Raw genomic sequence first — 15,651 nt, 5'->3', positions numbered from 1 at the left:
GAAACAACGGGGGCCATTCACAAAGCGCCACACGCCTCTCGCATGCGCAGTAGGAGACGGGCAGTGAAACCGCAAGACTCCACTGCCTGTTTCCCTTAGTTAGGATGGAAGCGCTGGCGGCCGTTTCGATGGACGGATTGGCCTCGGGGGGGCGACGTCGTGGGCTTGCTGGACAGGTAAGCGTCCTTATTAAAAGTCAGCAGCTACAGTGTTTGTAGCTGCTGACTTTTAGAAAAAAAAATTTCGACTGGAACCCCCCTTTCAGCAGCTAGCATTAGTAAATATATAGGAAGGTACAGTATATTTACTTGTTTTAAAAAAAAAGTTTTGTACATTTTTTTTAAGTTGATTCCTGGTTTATGGCCTAGGCCAACGTGATATCATACATCCCAGGAGTCTTCTTGGGGATTTCTTTTGCTTTCATCTAGAAGGTGGGATGAGCTTTTTCAGCTAAGCACACCCTCCTGCCCTTCTACCTGCATGCCTGAGCTAAGGACAGATGAATTCCAGGAAGTAAATACTATATGAATAATCTGCCCTCACTGAAGATGGCCATGGCTAGAAAAGCTGGGACTGGGGGGGGGAGGGGATGCTCAGATACAGGTAATTTAAAGTAGAACTAGCTTTGTTTCATGTTAAAGGCATGCATGCTAAGTAATCTGTAAGGCAATACTGTTATTTATTAAAAATATAACAAATATACCATGCTGTCTACAAAAAGAAGGTCTAGAAGCAGGAAAAATAGTGGAAAAATAGTGCAGTGCTAATAATGATTAATATCAGAAGAAAATGAGAAAAAATATATAAACAGCGTGCATATACACATATACAAATAAAACACAAAAGAAAAGGAAGGTAGGCACATAGCATAATTCCGTTTTGAAATTGAAAAATATTTATTTTTAAAAAAGGAAATACACTCATATTTTAGTAAATAAAAAAGAGCTTGAGATAGAAAGCAGTGACTTCAGCCGGGTGTTCAACACGTTTCGTCTCACAAGACATCATCTGGGGTGCCCATCTGTTGTAGCCACTGCACTTATATAGAAAAAGTACCCCAGAAATGAGCTGCAGCCTTATGGTGTCAGTTGTGTTGATTAACATCCACTTCCGGGAACACACAAAATGGAGCCGCCGGCTCTGGCTTCTCTGAAGAGACTGAAGCCGGAAACGGTGCCACCACGCGCAATAAAAACATGTGTGCAACTGGAAGCAGAACACGCAACAATACTGTTAAGGCGCGTACACAAAAAGTCCGACGGAAGCTTTTCATCGTCTATTCCGATCATGTGTAGGCCTCATCGGACTTGTTTTTTTTTAATTATTATTATACAGGATTTATATAGCGCCAACTGTTTACGTAGCGCTTTACAACTTGAGGGTAGACAGTACAAATACAATACACTTTAATACAGTAGGAATCAGAGGGCCCTGCTCCTTAGAGCTTACAATCTAAGAGGGAAGGTCAAGAGATGCAAGAGGTAATAACTGTGGGTGATGTGCTGATTGAGAAGATAAATGTACAGTTGTTAGGTGGGGGCCAGATAGGCTTCTCTGAAGAGATGAGTTTTCAGGGATCGTCTGAAAGTGGATAAAGTAGGAGAAAATCGGACGGATTGGGGTAGAGCATTCCAGAGGATGGGAGAGGCTCTGAAGAAGTCCTGAAGGCGAGCATGGGATGAGGTGACAAGGGAGTTTGTGAGTAGGAGGTCTTGGGAGGAGCGAAGAGAACTATTAGGTATTTTGTGCCTAGGTTAGAGATGTAGCTGGGGGCCAGGTTGTGGATGGCTTTGTAAGTTATAGTTAGTATTTTGAATTTAATTCGGTGACTGAGTGGTAGCCAATGGAGGGATTGGCAGAGGGGTGTAGCAGATGCTGAGCGGTTTGTGAGGTGGATAAGCCTGGCAGCAGCATTCATGATGGACTGAAGTGGGGATAGCCTATTTAGAGGTAAACCAATGAGGAGGGAGTTGCAGTAGTCGAGGCGGGAGATGACACGGGAGTGGATTAGAAGCTTTGTGGTGACATTGGTCAGGAAGGGGCGTATCTTGGAGATGTTGCGGAGATTGAGGCGGCAAGTTTTGGATAGTGATAGAATGTGGGGTCGAAAGGTTCGTTCAGAGTCCAGGATTACACCTAGGACCTTGGCGTGGGGGAATGGGTTGATAGTTGAGCCGTTGATATTGACAGAGAAATCAGGGGAAGTGGCACCTGAGGGAGGAAATATCATGAGCTCGGTTTTGGATAGGTTGAGTTTGAGGAAGTGATGTGACATCCAGGCTGATATGTCTGCTAGTAAGTTGGTAATGCGTGAGGAGACAGATGGCGAGAGCTGGGGGGTGGAGAGATAGATTTGGGTGTCATCAGCGTAGAGATGATATTTAAAGCCATGGGAGGCAATCAACTGACCCAAGGAGGTGGTGTAGATTGAGAAAAGGAGAGGTCCAAGAACAGAGCCTTGGGGGACCCCAACGGAGAAAGGAAGAGGAGAGGAGGAAGTAGAGTTGTAGGTGATACTGAAGGAGCGGTGGGATAGGTAGGATGAGAACCAGTGAAGAGTACAGTCACGGAGACCAAAGGAGTGGAGTTTTTTGAGGAGGAGGGGGTGGTCCACTGTGTCAAAGGACCTAGAAATAAAACATGTTCTAAATATTTCAGACGGAACCAAATCCTATTGGGAAAACCGATCTTCTGTATGCTGTTCCGATGGCCCAAAAACGACGCATGCTCTGAAGCAAGTACGAGACAGAAGCTATTGGCTACTGGCTATTGAACTTCCTTTTTCTAGTCCCGTCATAAGTGTTGTACGTCACCGCGTTCTTGACGGTCAGTCTTTGGGTTGACCGTGTGTAGGCAAGACTGCTTGAATGGAATTCCGTTGGAGTTCCGTCTGAGAAACCTTTGGAGTTTATTGCGATGGCAAAACCTGTCATGTGTACGCCGCATTATGTATTGCCTTATTTATTACTTAAAGATATTTATTGCCTCCTACAAAGTTCACAATAATACCCTTAACAATACCTTCTTCTGACCTTTCCAGAAGGATGGTGCCATTTTTGTTCAGAGTGAAATGTGTTCAGACATCTCACGCAGATCAGTCCCTTTGTGACTTGGTACAAAGTTACATTGCTGAAATCTGATCACTGGGGGATAAGAGACTGTGAAAATGCTTATTCCTGGTGGCAGCAGAATGATGACATCATCTAAATTTAGGCAAAATCACTGGACTGGAGTTCAAGGATGGATTTTTAATGATAAAATGTACAGCTTTTTTTTTTGAAAAATTATACTGTTGCTGTAGGAATTAATTTATGCAGACTTGTAAAATTGATTAAAGGTCTATTATAACACTGTTTCTCCCTCTTTTAATAGGTATCAAGCAGCTGTGACTATGTATTTGTAAGTGGGAAGGAGAGCAGGGGATCGATGAATGCCCAAGCCATTTTTACCTACGAACATCTGAATGCACCCCTAGAAATGACTGTATGGGTCCCCAAACTGCCTCTGCTGATCGAGTTATCTGATACAAAACTAAGCCAGGTTAAAGGCTGGAGAATCCCAATATTAGCAGATAGAAGGTAGGCGTATTTTATCTACAATGAATGTAGCTCACCTAAATGATATAATAACAATTTGCCTGTTTACTAATTAATTATTATTAAATTGTGCTAGTAGAGCTCATGGAATGGAGGATCCTTCATAATAATGAAATTGGAAAGAGGGAATGATATTTTATTGGTGACAGAGATTTTCAAGAAGTCATTTTGTTCCTTGTGTAAGCTAAATGTCTTTCATTCATTAACCTCATAAACCTCTAGACTGTGTGATTATCTCCAGAGATGCTCAGAGCGGCTATATCGCTAATGAACATCAGTCTTTCAGATGTTGAAAACTAGAGCTCCAGACAAATCTTACTGTTTGCATAACCTTTTCATTGACTTTTGCCCTGGCCCTGATATATGAAAGAGTTGGGTCTTGTGAATTGGGCTTTCAGTACAGAAGGTGTGTGCCAGCGGAAAGCACAGATGAAGTGTTCCATGAAATAGTTGTTGACATCTCTGCTTACAAAATAAGGTGTTTGTGTATTTTTTTTTATTCACAAAAAAAGAACACAGATTATTAATTTGTCAGTCACATGTTGCATTAATGGCTATGATGATATAATGTTTTCCAATTCTTAAGAAAAATGAATGCTTTAGCTACGTTATACACTGAGGATTGCTAAAGTCACTAATTCGAGATTATTTCCTGCGACAATTTTGTTTACTTTCTATTAAATGTAAAAAAAAACTGATTTGACTTCATATCTGCACATATACATGGAAAAGGAAATTGTTCAAACACCACCTATAGGATTGGACTTTATAGGCTCAAAATTGGAGACCACACAAATGAATTATATAAAATATATGTTTTGTTAAAAAAATATTAAAATACATCAATAAAATATAGGTATATGCTGCCTCTATGATCCAGATGTTGACAAAATCAGGATAATAAGCAACGAGTTCAATTTAAAAGAATGTGCCGAGTTTTTTTTTTTACTTTAGATCAGAAAGATCAGCACATACAGTTGCAATAAAAAGTATGTGAACCCTTTTGGAATGATATGGATTTCTGCACAAATTGGTCATAAAATGTGATCTGATCTTCATCTAAGTCACAACAATAGACAATCACAGTCTGTTTAAACTAATAACACACAAAGAATTAAATGTTACCATGTTTTTATTGAACACACCATGTAAACATTCACAGTGCAGGTTGAAAAAGTATGTGAACCCTTGGATTTAATAACTGGTTGAACCTCCTTTGGCAGCAATAACTTCAAGCAAACGTTTCCTGTAGATGCAGATCAGACGTGCACAATGGTCAGGAGTAAATCTTGACTATTCCTCTTTACAGAACTGTTTCAGTTCAGCAATATTCTTGGGATGTCTGGTGTGAATCGCTTTCTTAAGGTCATGCCACAGCATCTCAATCACGTTGAGGTCAGTACTCTGACTGGGCCACTCCAGAAGTCGTATTTTCTTCTGTTTAAGCCATTCGTTGTCCTGTTTCAACACCCATCTTTTGTTGAGTTTCAGCTGGTGAACAGATGGCCTTAAGTTCTCCTGCAAAATTCTTGATAAACTTGGGAGTTAATTTTTCCTTCGATGATAGCAATCCGTCCAGGCCCTGATGTAGCAAAGCAGCCCCAAACCATGATGCCCCCACCACCATACTTCACAGTTGGGATGAGGTTTTGATGTTGGTGTGATGTGCCGCTTTTTCTCCACACATAGTGTTGTGTGTTTCTTCCAAACAACTCAACTTTGGTTTCATCTGTCCACAGAATATTTTGCCAGTACTGCTGTGGAATATCCAGGTGCTCTTGTGCAAACTGTAAATGTGCAGCAATGTTTTTTTTGGACAGCAGTGGCTTCCTCTGTGTTATCCTCCCATGAACTCCATTCTTGTTTAGTGTTTTACGTATCGTAGATTCGCTAACAGGGATGTTAGCATATGCCAGAGACTTTTGTAAGTCTTTAGCTGACACTCTAGGATTCTTCTTCACCTCATTGAGCAGTCTGCGCTGTGCTCTTGCAGTCATCTTTACAGGACGCCCACTCCTAGGGAGAGTAGCAGCAGTGCTGAACTTTCTCCATTTATAGACAATTTGTCTTACCGTGGACTGATGAACAGCAGCAAGGCTTTTGGAGATACTTTTATAACCCTTTCCAGCATTATGCAAGTCAACAATTCTTAATCGTAGGTCTTCTGAGAGCTCTTTTGTGCAAGGCATCATTCACATCAGGCAATGCTTCTTGTGAAAAGCAAACCCAGAACTGGTGTGTGTTTTTTATAGGGTAGGGCAGCTGTAACCAACTCCTCCAATCTCATCTCATTGATTAGACTCCAGTTGGCTGACACCTCACTCCAATTAGCTCTTGGAGATCTTATTAGTCTAGGGGTTCACATACTTTTTCCACCTGCACTGTGAATGTTTACATGGTGTGTTCAATAAAAACATGGTAACATTTAATTCTTTGTGTGTTATTAGTTTAAGCAGACTGTGATTGTCTATTGTTGTGACTTAGATGAAGATCAGATCACATTTTATGACCAATTTGTGCAGAAATCCATATCATTCCAAAAGGGTTCACATTTTTGTTGCAACTGTATAACTACATTTAATACAATCAGGATGCTATACCCCACTATAGCTACTGAAAATGATAAATAAATTGTATATACAGCAACATACATATAGTCGTCTGTATATTTCCGGTAGTCAGATCAATGTAACATTTCTGCAGTTCAAGGCTTCCTCAGGACCCAGAAAGATAGCTCCCTGCACTTCTCTGCTGCCCCTGGCAGGGTTGTGGTGCCCCAGTGCCCGCCCCCAGGCTCAGCTGATTAGCATCCCCTGATCCGCCACAGTGATGTAAGCATTGCGCACATTATACACATTGAGTAATATTGTTGTTTCATATATACTTTGTTATATCATTGATTTTTCTATATTTTTCTATAAATATAAAGATCTGCCCTACTATTAGCATTCTGGGCCCTGAGGAAGCCTTGAACTAGTGAACCGTTACATTGACCTGACTAACTGAAATATACAGATGTCTAAATGTACAAAGGTATCTTGATGTATATACAATTTATATATCATATCCAGTAGCTATAGTGGGGCATAGCATCCTGGTTGTATGAAATGTAGTATTATGTCCTGATCTTTCGGATTTAAAGTAAAGAAAACTTAACACATTCTTTTAAATTGAACCCTTTGCTTTGCCCAAAGCAGCAGATTTACGTAAAGTGGTTGGGCACATCTGACATGAAGTATTAAAAAAGCACATCCTCCTATACCGTGTTTGTGTCTCTCCAGAGCCCTTAGTGTGATTTCTCTCTGCTGCCTGGTTCCTCTGTTGTCAGCATGACTTCTGGCAGCTTTTCCCAATGCCCAGAGTTAAAATTGTGATGGGAGAGGGAGTTGCAGCACTCAGCCTGTGACTCATTCACAGCTGTGCTTGTTCTTTGTACAATTTGAAGGGGTGTGTGTCCCTTCCCTCCAGTCAGAGCGTGAAGACTTCAGATCTCAGTCTGACTCCTAGATCTAAGAAGAAATCCTTTCCTTTGTGTTTTTAAGAATGATCTACAGAAGAAAAGCCTGCAGAATCATAGCTACAACTTATGTAGGAGGATTTGTTTCATCTCTGTGTACCACCTAATGTTAGTCACCTCATGTGAAGGTTAACAACCACTAAAAAAGTTCACTAAAAAGTAGATCTTGTCATAAAAGGAATCAAACCCACCAAAAAGGTATGCCTTGAATTATAACTATTAGTATTGTGCTTATGTTAGCTCTCAACTGAACAGTCAAGCCATCAAATGGCTGAGGTCACAACTGATCGCATGTGTAGCACCATGGAAACTGCAGATGAAACAGAGTATAAAATGTCAGTTTCCTTGGCTGTAAGGCTACTTTCACACTGAGATGTTTTGTAAGGTACTAAAGGGCTAAAAATAGCACCTGAAAAGCGCCTCCACTGCCACCCCAGTGTGAAATTCTGAGTGCTTTCACACTGGGGCGCTGCTCTTGCAGGTTGGGTAAAAAAGTCCTGCAAGCAGCATCTTTGAGGCATTGTGGGAGCGGTGAAAACACCGCTCCTAAAACACCCCTACCATTGAAATCAATGGCCAGCACTGCCAAAGCACCCACAAAGCGCTTCGGCAGCGGCACTTAGTGGGCGCTTTTAACCCTTTTTCGGTCGTTAGCGGGGGTTAAAAGCGTCCCGCTAGCGGCTGAAAAGCGCAGCTAAAACGCCCCCCCCCCCTCCCTAGTGTGAAAGTGCCCTAAAGGATAGGAGGGTTTAGTTATGCTTTAACTGCTTGACGACTGCCCCGATATACTACTGCAGGGCGGCTGCTCTGCACTGGATCATGTATCTGATATATGGTCAGTGCTCCCGGGTAGGGGGTGCACACGCACCTGCTGCCCCGGCTGTGCTATAATTTGTTACAGTACAAGCTGGTCAATGGGTCCTGGCCAATGGTCGCCGGCACCTGCCGATCAGCTCTGTCATTCAGGGAAGGGAGCTCTGTGTTGTAAACAACACAGAGCTCCAAACACTGACAGCAATCCTGCTGATTTTTTATTCCCTGCAAAGCTGGGAAAAAACAGCAAGGTTGCTTAGTAAAAGCAGCACATAACACACACAGTAAACATTGTTAGGCACACATTTAACCCCTTGATCACTCCTAGATGTAAACTCCTTCCCAGCCAGCGTCAGTTATTGTTAAATTGCCACCATACTATCACTATAAGTCGCTGATCACCACCATTACTAATATAAAATAAATAAATAAAAATTCCAGTATCTATACCAGATGCTATAACTTTCATGAAGAAATTCGATTTTTAAAATTTTTTAAAAATTTAAAAAATTGGGGATATGTTCTATAGAAGAAAGTAAAAAAATATATATATTTTTTTTAATCTTCTTTATGTTCTGTCTTTTACATTTATATCGCAAAAAATAAAAATGACCCACTGTTGATCAAATGCCACCAAATTAAAGCTCTATTTGTGTAAAAAAAATAATCAAAAAATGTAATTTGCATACAGTGTTGCATTACCGTGCAATTGCCAGTTAAAAAAGCCAAATGCAAAAAGTGCTTTGGTCATGAACAGGGGGAAATCTTCCAGAGGTCAAGTGGTTAAGTAAAACAATATGCAAAGAGCCATGACTGCAAATCAGGAAGTTAAATACTTACCTTTTCCACTGCCTGCATTACCAAGTACTATCCAGTCTCGAGTTAGTAGAAATTATCCCATCCTGTAAAATTTTTTGGAGATCTGACACTTTTGGGTAGTTTTATTCTCTTGGTTGACCTGCAGTTCTCAAAGCTCTAACCGTGGAGTCTGGTGACATGTTCATTTTGAAAATGTTTTGGTTGTATGATATCCTCTACCATTTTATAATTACAAAATACCCATAGTACAAGTTACAAACCAAAAGCCAAAGAATAAGTTGTAATAAGTTTTAATTACCATTAACGTGAACCTGTACTCCATTTAAGACATTTAAAAATAAAGTCCCTTGGGTTTTCTTTTCAAGGTGGGAGTTTCTGGAGGGGAGGAGTATCTGCGTTATACACTTCCCTCACTGATCTGAATGCTAAACTTCTTGTCCTATAGTCTCCAGATTTTGCATTCAGATATTTAATTTTGTCTATTCAGTGACGGGAGTGAATATCCGTAGATCTCCTGAACCTGGACATTTCCAGAATTTACCTGAAGATGTCTCCAAAGAGTCAGTGAAACAGATTTCATACATATTCTTGGCAGCAAGAATTAGCATTGTCAAATATTGGAAGCAGTTGGCAAATCCTCTTGATTTACGTTAAAAGTAAGCTTAATTGGATTGTAAAAACACCAAAAAATGACATAAAAGGTGGGACCCATGGATTCAATACCTGTCTGTGCCTTAGCAAGTTCATGACAGACCCTCTTCCTTTTGATCTCTTCTCTTTTTTCCCCCTATTTCTTTTTGTTCTCTTTTTTTCTCCCTGTTTGTTTTTTTGGCGACTCAAATGTTGTTGGTTCACCATTATTGCAGTTTTATTTTCAGGAATTTCACTAGTTGGGGTTCCCCATAATCTCCTATCCAATGTCCCTCCCTTACCTTCCCGTCCTACTACCCCCTACTGTGAAATGGCTATTTACAATTTATTCCCCACATAACATGTTGTTATACATTTTGATGCTACTTTGGTTCTACGTGGACCTAGTTTGTATCAACCAACCTTTGCATTGATGATTGTTCACCATTATTATATCTTAGAGCGTCTACCAGAGAGCTCTCTGGTATTAAGTGATTTATAGTTGATGATTGTATTGATTGTTCTTCTAAGCATCAATAATGTACATCGTGTAGTGTACAATGTGTTCTTATGGCTATGAATTCCTGAGAAATGTATGTGTCCTTTTATGTGACATTTTCTACCATTGTATTTTCTTACTTTCAATAAAAACATTGAAATATAAAAATAAAATCCCATGTAACAAAAGGCGCCACAAGATTATTGCTATTACCTATTTAGCTAGAATAGTCTTTTATGCACCTCTGTGATTTACTTTCCCTTTAATACTGAGAACTTAATTGTGCTCTATACTGCCTTTTTATTGTGCAGTAAACTTAGGTTCATACTGATACGGGTTAGAAATCGTGTGAGTTCAGCTGAACTCGCAGGTTTTCAAACCGGAAATACAATCTGACTACAGAGTTGACAGACATCTGTGTGGGTTCATGCAGTCGGCGCCGCACCGATTTGGACGGTGCCATTGCCAGCAATAGCCGCTGATCTGGTATGCAGTTTGACATGTCAAATCGCATGCCAAATCGGCCCACTGTGAACGTGGGCTAAGACTGACTCAGTGGTTAATAAGGTCACTCTCATTGGAGAGGGGAACATGAAATGCACCTGTGCCAGACTATGAACACTATATTGTGTACATATTCTTAACCTCCCTGGCGGTATGATTATTTCAGATTTTAGGTGCTGAAAGCGGTACCATTATTTTGCACAGAAATTTGGCGTTTTATATTGTAGGCCTGTAATTCTTAGGAATAGTTCACTTAAATCTGTCCAAACAAGAGTCTAGTAGACATCCCGGGTATGATAAAGTTTGAAAAACGAAATAAAAAATTATAATATAATAAATAACTATAAATAATTATAACAAATAATAATATAATAATAATAAAAATTATATAATAATGTAATCAAATCAAAAACACTGAAATTTGCTCAGTTGCAGAATTGTAGCTTTTGTTACTTTTAGTGTTTGATGACGGATCTCCTCACAAATCACTATCGCTCAATTCTGCAAGTGATTATAATTTATTATCGCTTTTTTCTAGCTGGTCTAAAACCACTTTTGATGTAAAGAGACAGTTTTTGTTGCTATGGACAATCTCCAGTTTCCTGGCAGAAAGAACAGTTTTTATATATATAAAACTGCATGCAGGACACTGGGCAGACCACTAGGGACAAAGGGGATGTGTCATTATTTGATACAGTACTGTAATCTGTAAGATTACAGTATACTGTATCTATACTGTGTGTTTCACTTTTGAATTTACCGCCGAACTCCGTCCCCGTGCGTCGCAACGCTCGCAGGGAACGGAGCTCGGCACTGTGAATCGAGCGAGACACAGCGGCTCGCCGATCACAGCGGAGAGGCATCGCAGGAACCAGGGGACAAGGTAAGTAAACTCTTCCTGGATCCTGCGATGCGATCCCGAGTCTGGCTCGGGGGTTCCCGCTTTTGGTATGAAAAATCCACCCCGAGCCAGACTCGGGAATACCGCCAGGGAGGTTAACAAGTAGTAAAGTAATTTAACAACACACACTCCCTGACCTCTATAGCCTCGTATACTTGATCGGATTTTCCGACGGAAATGTGTGTTGACAGGCTGTTGGCGGAAAATCCGACCGTGTGTATGCTCCATCGGACAATTATTGTCGGATTTTCCGCGGACAAATGTTGGATAGCAGGTTTTAAAATTTTCCGCAGACAAATGTTTGTTGTCGGATTTTCCGAGCGTGTGTACACATGTCCGTCGGACAAAAGTACAAAGTACAAACACGCATGCTCAGAAGCAAGGATGAGCCAGAAGCAGTCAGTCTTGTAAACTAGCGTTCGTAATGGAGAATTAACATTTGTCACGTGGCAAATTATGAAATCTCGAAATGCAGCACACATTCTCGTCTTCTTTAATGGGATAATAATGAAGCTGCTTTGCTGGTGATACTGATGGAGTTATTGCAAACTAAACAAATAGAATTAGACATGCTATCTGCTAATAGAACTTAACCAATAAGTGCATTCTATGCATCCAAAAGCATAGAAAATATACCAAATCAAATCATTATTCAACCAAAAAAATAATGTCAAAGCAATAACTCCAAGGCCAATAATAAATAACATGTTATCTCCTCCGATTCCACAACATGTCTGGTTGACGAACGGCCGTTCAGAAACGAACTGAAAAGCTGGACTGAAAAGCACTAAATGAAAAGCGTGAAATGAAAAGCGCAAAAAGAAAAGGGCGAAATGAAAAGCGCAAATCAACATTCACCAAACTTCTACTAACACGAAATTAGCAGAAGGATCCAAAAGGGTGGCACTAAAGAGCTGAAAAACCATGTAGTACGTCAGTACGTTCGTGTTTGTTGGCCGACAATTCCTTGCTGTTTGTAAGCAAGACAAGTTTGGGCCAACGCCCTTCGGACAAATGTCCACGGTTTTGTTGGCCAACAATCTGATCCTGTGTACGAGGCTTATCAGTTTGTAATGTGAAACATTTCATTCTCAAAGCAAAGATATTTAGAGGTCACAACAAAAACTCTAAAGTCTAGTGTTAATTGTTTTCAAACAGCTTAGAAACACCTGCTAGGTGTTTCCATTAGAGGGCTGACAGGCAGCCAAGTTCTGCTGCAAAAAAAGATAAGATTTCAATACCTCTGATGGGAAGTTTGAAAATGAATTTAGTTACAATGGCTATAGATACAGAAGTGAATCCCACCTTGCTGTAGCCTCCCTGACGGTAATCCCGAGTGTGGCTCGGGGTTAAATTTCAGTCCCATTAGCAGTAACCCTGAGCCACACTCGGGATTACATTGCAGGATCCTGGTGCGGCTTTACTTACCTTGTCCCCAGGATCCTGCGATGTCCCCCGCAGTGTCCGTGGGCTGTGTCTCCTCCGAAGCCTCTCCGTGCCAGGCTCCATTCCCTGCGAGCGGCGCGACGCACGGGTGCGGAGCCTGGCGGCAAATTCAAAAAATGTAAAAACCATAACACATATGGTACTGTAATCTAACAGATTACAGTACTGTATGAAATTATTTCACATCCCTTTTGTCCCCAGTGCTTTGGCCCATGCCCTGCATGCAGTTTTATATTATTTATACTGTTCTTTCTACCTGGAAACTGGAGATTGTCCATAGCAACCAAAAAGTGTCCCTTTATGTCAAAAGTGGCTTTAGATCAGCTAGAAAACAGCAATAGTAAATTAGAACACTTGCAGAATTGAGCGATAGTGAATCGTGGGGAAATTTATTTTATTATTGTTATATTATTATTTTTTTTAATTATTTATATTTATTTATTATATTATAATTTATGTTTTTGTGTTTCAAACTTCATCATACCCGGGATATCTACTAGACTCTTATTTGGACAGATTTAAGTGTGTTATTGTTAAGAATTACAGACCTACAATATAAAACGCCAAATTTCCATGCAAAATAATTGTACCGCTTTCAGCACCTAAAATCCGAATTAATCATACCACCAGGGAGGTTAAAATGCTTTTTCCACTTGTTCAGAATATGTACAAAATTAGTGTGCATGGTTTTGGTACAAGTTTGTTTTAGACAGGAAAACACATCTATAGCCAAAAATCTTTTGTTTAGTTTTGCATACAATAGAGAAAAGTTAATCCCATTGGGGGAATTTTCTTTTTTTTTCTTGCCCCAGCAATGGAACAGAAAGTTAGAAGAAAGCTACAAACTGGTGGAAGATCCCCTCTTAGACATTGACAATGAACAGGTGTCCCCTTTGTATGATTTTCTCTCACATCTTATTCTTGTGACAGCTGTAAAATTTTGGATAAGACATCAAAGTAAACAATCCGCAGCTCCATATTATGCTCAAAAAAAAATTTTTTATTAATCACTCCACAGTACATGAAACCTTAATACAGCAAGTTGACACGTTTCAGCCTTTGGCCTTAATCATGCTTTCCCATCACTTCCCAGGGCAAAAAGACTTGATAAAGTCTCCCAGCGGAGACACGGACAGCAATAAAAATGAAAACAAAGAATAAAAAAGGCTTGTCTATCGATAGATTTTAAGTCAAAGCATAAGTGTACACAGCCTACTGCATTAGGGTGTGCATGTGTATATACAGTATACTGACAATGTCAACAGAGCAATGGACAGTGTCAGTAGGGCAGAGATTGGTGTCAGTAGGGCTGTGGACAGTGTCAGTAGTTTTTATTTTTTCTCAATTTTTTTCAGGAGCCCATTAAGGGGCTTTAGTGAAATATTAGGGGTCTAAGCAGGGGGAGTCTGCACCACACAGGGTGATTAGGGTGTGTCCAGGGACATAGAAGTGTTTTTTTATGAATAATAAAAGTAACTCAAAAAATCTTGAGGTGACTGCTCAAGGTCATGGCTCACTTTTCAAAGTTTAAAATGTAGTACAGGTTTTTTTTCTGAGTGGAAATTGCCCTTGAATGCTGTTATCAGAGACCTATATATGCACTGTTAAGTTTAGCTGTAGGCTAAAACATAGACACACTCAAGGCATACACAAGGTCACAAAAATGATGGGGCTCAGAACACCATTAGCATGATGTACACCTCAATCACTGATGCATTTATACCTCAAGCGCTTCATTTTTTTCTCAGCTGAATTTTATATCCTATCTTTTATTGATATTGTAAAAAAACATAATAATACGGTGCTGTAATGACTTTTGTGATTTACTGGCTAGTTCAAAAATAAGTTAAGGTTACATTCCAAAACAGTCAATAAATGTGCACTTCAGAACTTTAAATGTGTTCTAGCAAAAGTTAAGGGACAAAAGTAGTTCTTAATGAAAAAAAAAATAAAAAAAATAAATAAAATTTAGCAGGGTATACACAGACACTTTTATTAATTCAACCAGCGGGTTGAACAGAAAAAAAAACTACAACTCGCTACATCCACAGAAGCATTATGGATGCAGGGATCTCCCCTGCTACGCTATTTTATTCTGATAACAGGGACTTCCCCCTGTCAGGATACACTGATCTGAGCTGCACAAGGTGTAGCAAATTGAAGAAAAAAGGCAGCCCTGTAAAAAAGCCTATATTCTAAAATCCTAAAATCTGTATTTACCTTTCCAGCAGCTTGTGGCTTGAAACAGTGGGGGTTATTTACTAAAGGAAAATCCCCTTTGCACTGCAAATGCACTTGAAATAAAAGTTCCTGTAGATCCGAGGGGGACATGCAAGGAAAATAAAAAACAGCATTTTAGCTTGCACATGATTGAATGATAAAATCAGCAGAGCTTCCCCTCATTTCAGATCTACCCCTTAGATTCAGAGCGACTGCACTTGAAAGTGCACTTTCAGTGCACTTTCAAGTGCACTTGCAGTGTAAAGTGGATTTGCCTTTCATAAATTATCCCCATTGTCTTAAAACCTTAACCAGGAAGCAGTAAAGCAGGGACATTTCAAGACATGGGCTGCTAGAAAGGTAAGTATGGATGGGCTTCCTTTACAGGGGCTGGCCCTATTTTATAAGCGACCCTGTGGTGACGAAGTCATTTTATTTGCAACAGAGAAATTGGTGTCAAAAACCTGGCTATGCTGTGTGGCAGGACTGTGTAAATCTCAGGACTGGAAGGATCAAAATGTAAAAAAAGTTGGCAGGTAAAACAGCTCATCTTGATGTATTTCATCTGTACAATTAGCTGTTTGTCTGGAGTTTAGCTTTAAAATATAACTAAAGGCAAAACAGGAGATGGATTAGAGCACCCGGTTTTTATTGCCGTCTGTGCCTCTGTTAGGGAGATTTTCCCTCTCTATTTGTCCTGTTTACT

The 15,651-nt window shown here is 40.1% G+C and overlaps 1 protein-coding gene across 1 annotated transcript in view; it reads left to right on the top strand.

The window, feature by feature from the left end:
- The window catches only part of TMEM132E (transmembrane protein 132E), a 741,227-nt gene that overhangs the window by 660,827 nt on the left and 64,749 nt on the right, over positions 1-15,651 (top strand). Inside the window, exon 6 of the mRNA XM_073615123.1 lies at positions 3,373-3,578. Within this exon, the coding sequence (XP_073471224.1) occupies positions 3,373-3,578 (206 nt within the window). The remainder of the gene's footprint in view (positions 1-3,372; positions 3,579-15,651) is intronic.

The sequence above is a fragment of the Aquarana catesbeiana genome, linkage group LG02 (genome assembly GCF_042186555.1).
Source record: "Aquarana catesbeiana isolate 2022-GZ linkage group LG02, ASM4218655v1, whole genome shotgun sequence".
Lineage (NCBI taxonomy): Eukaryota > Metazoa > Chordata > Amphibia > Anura > Ranidae > Aquarana > Aquarana catesbeiana.
The sequence above is the reverse complement of the archived record's forward strand: the minus strand, read 5'-3'. Positions and strand labels throughout refer to the sequence as shown.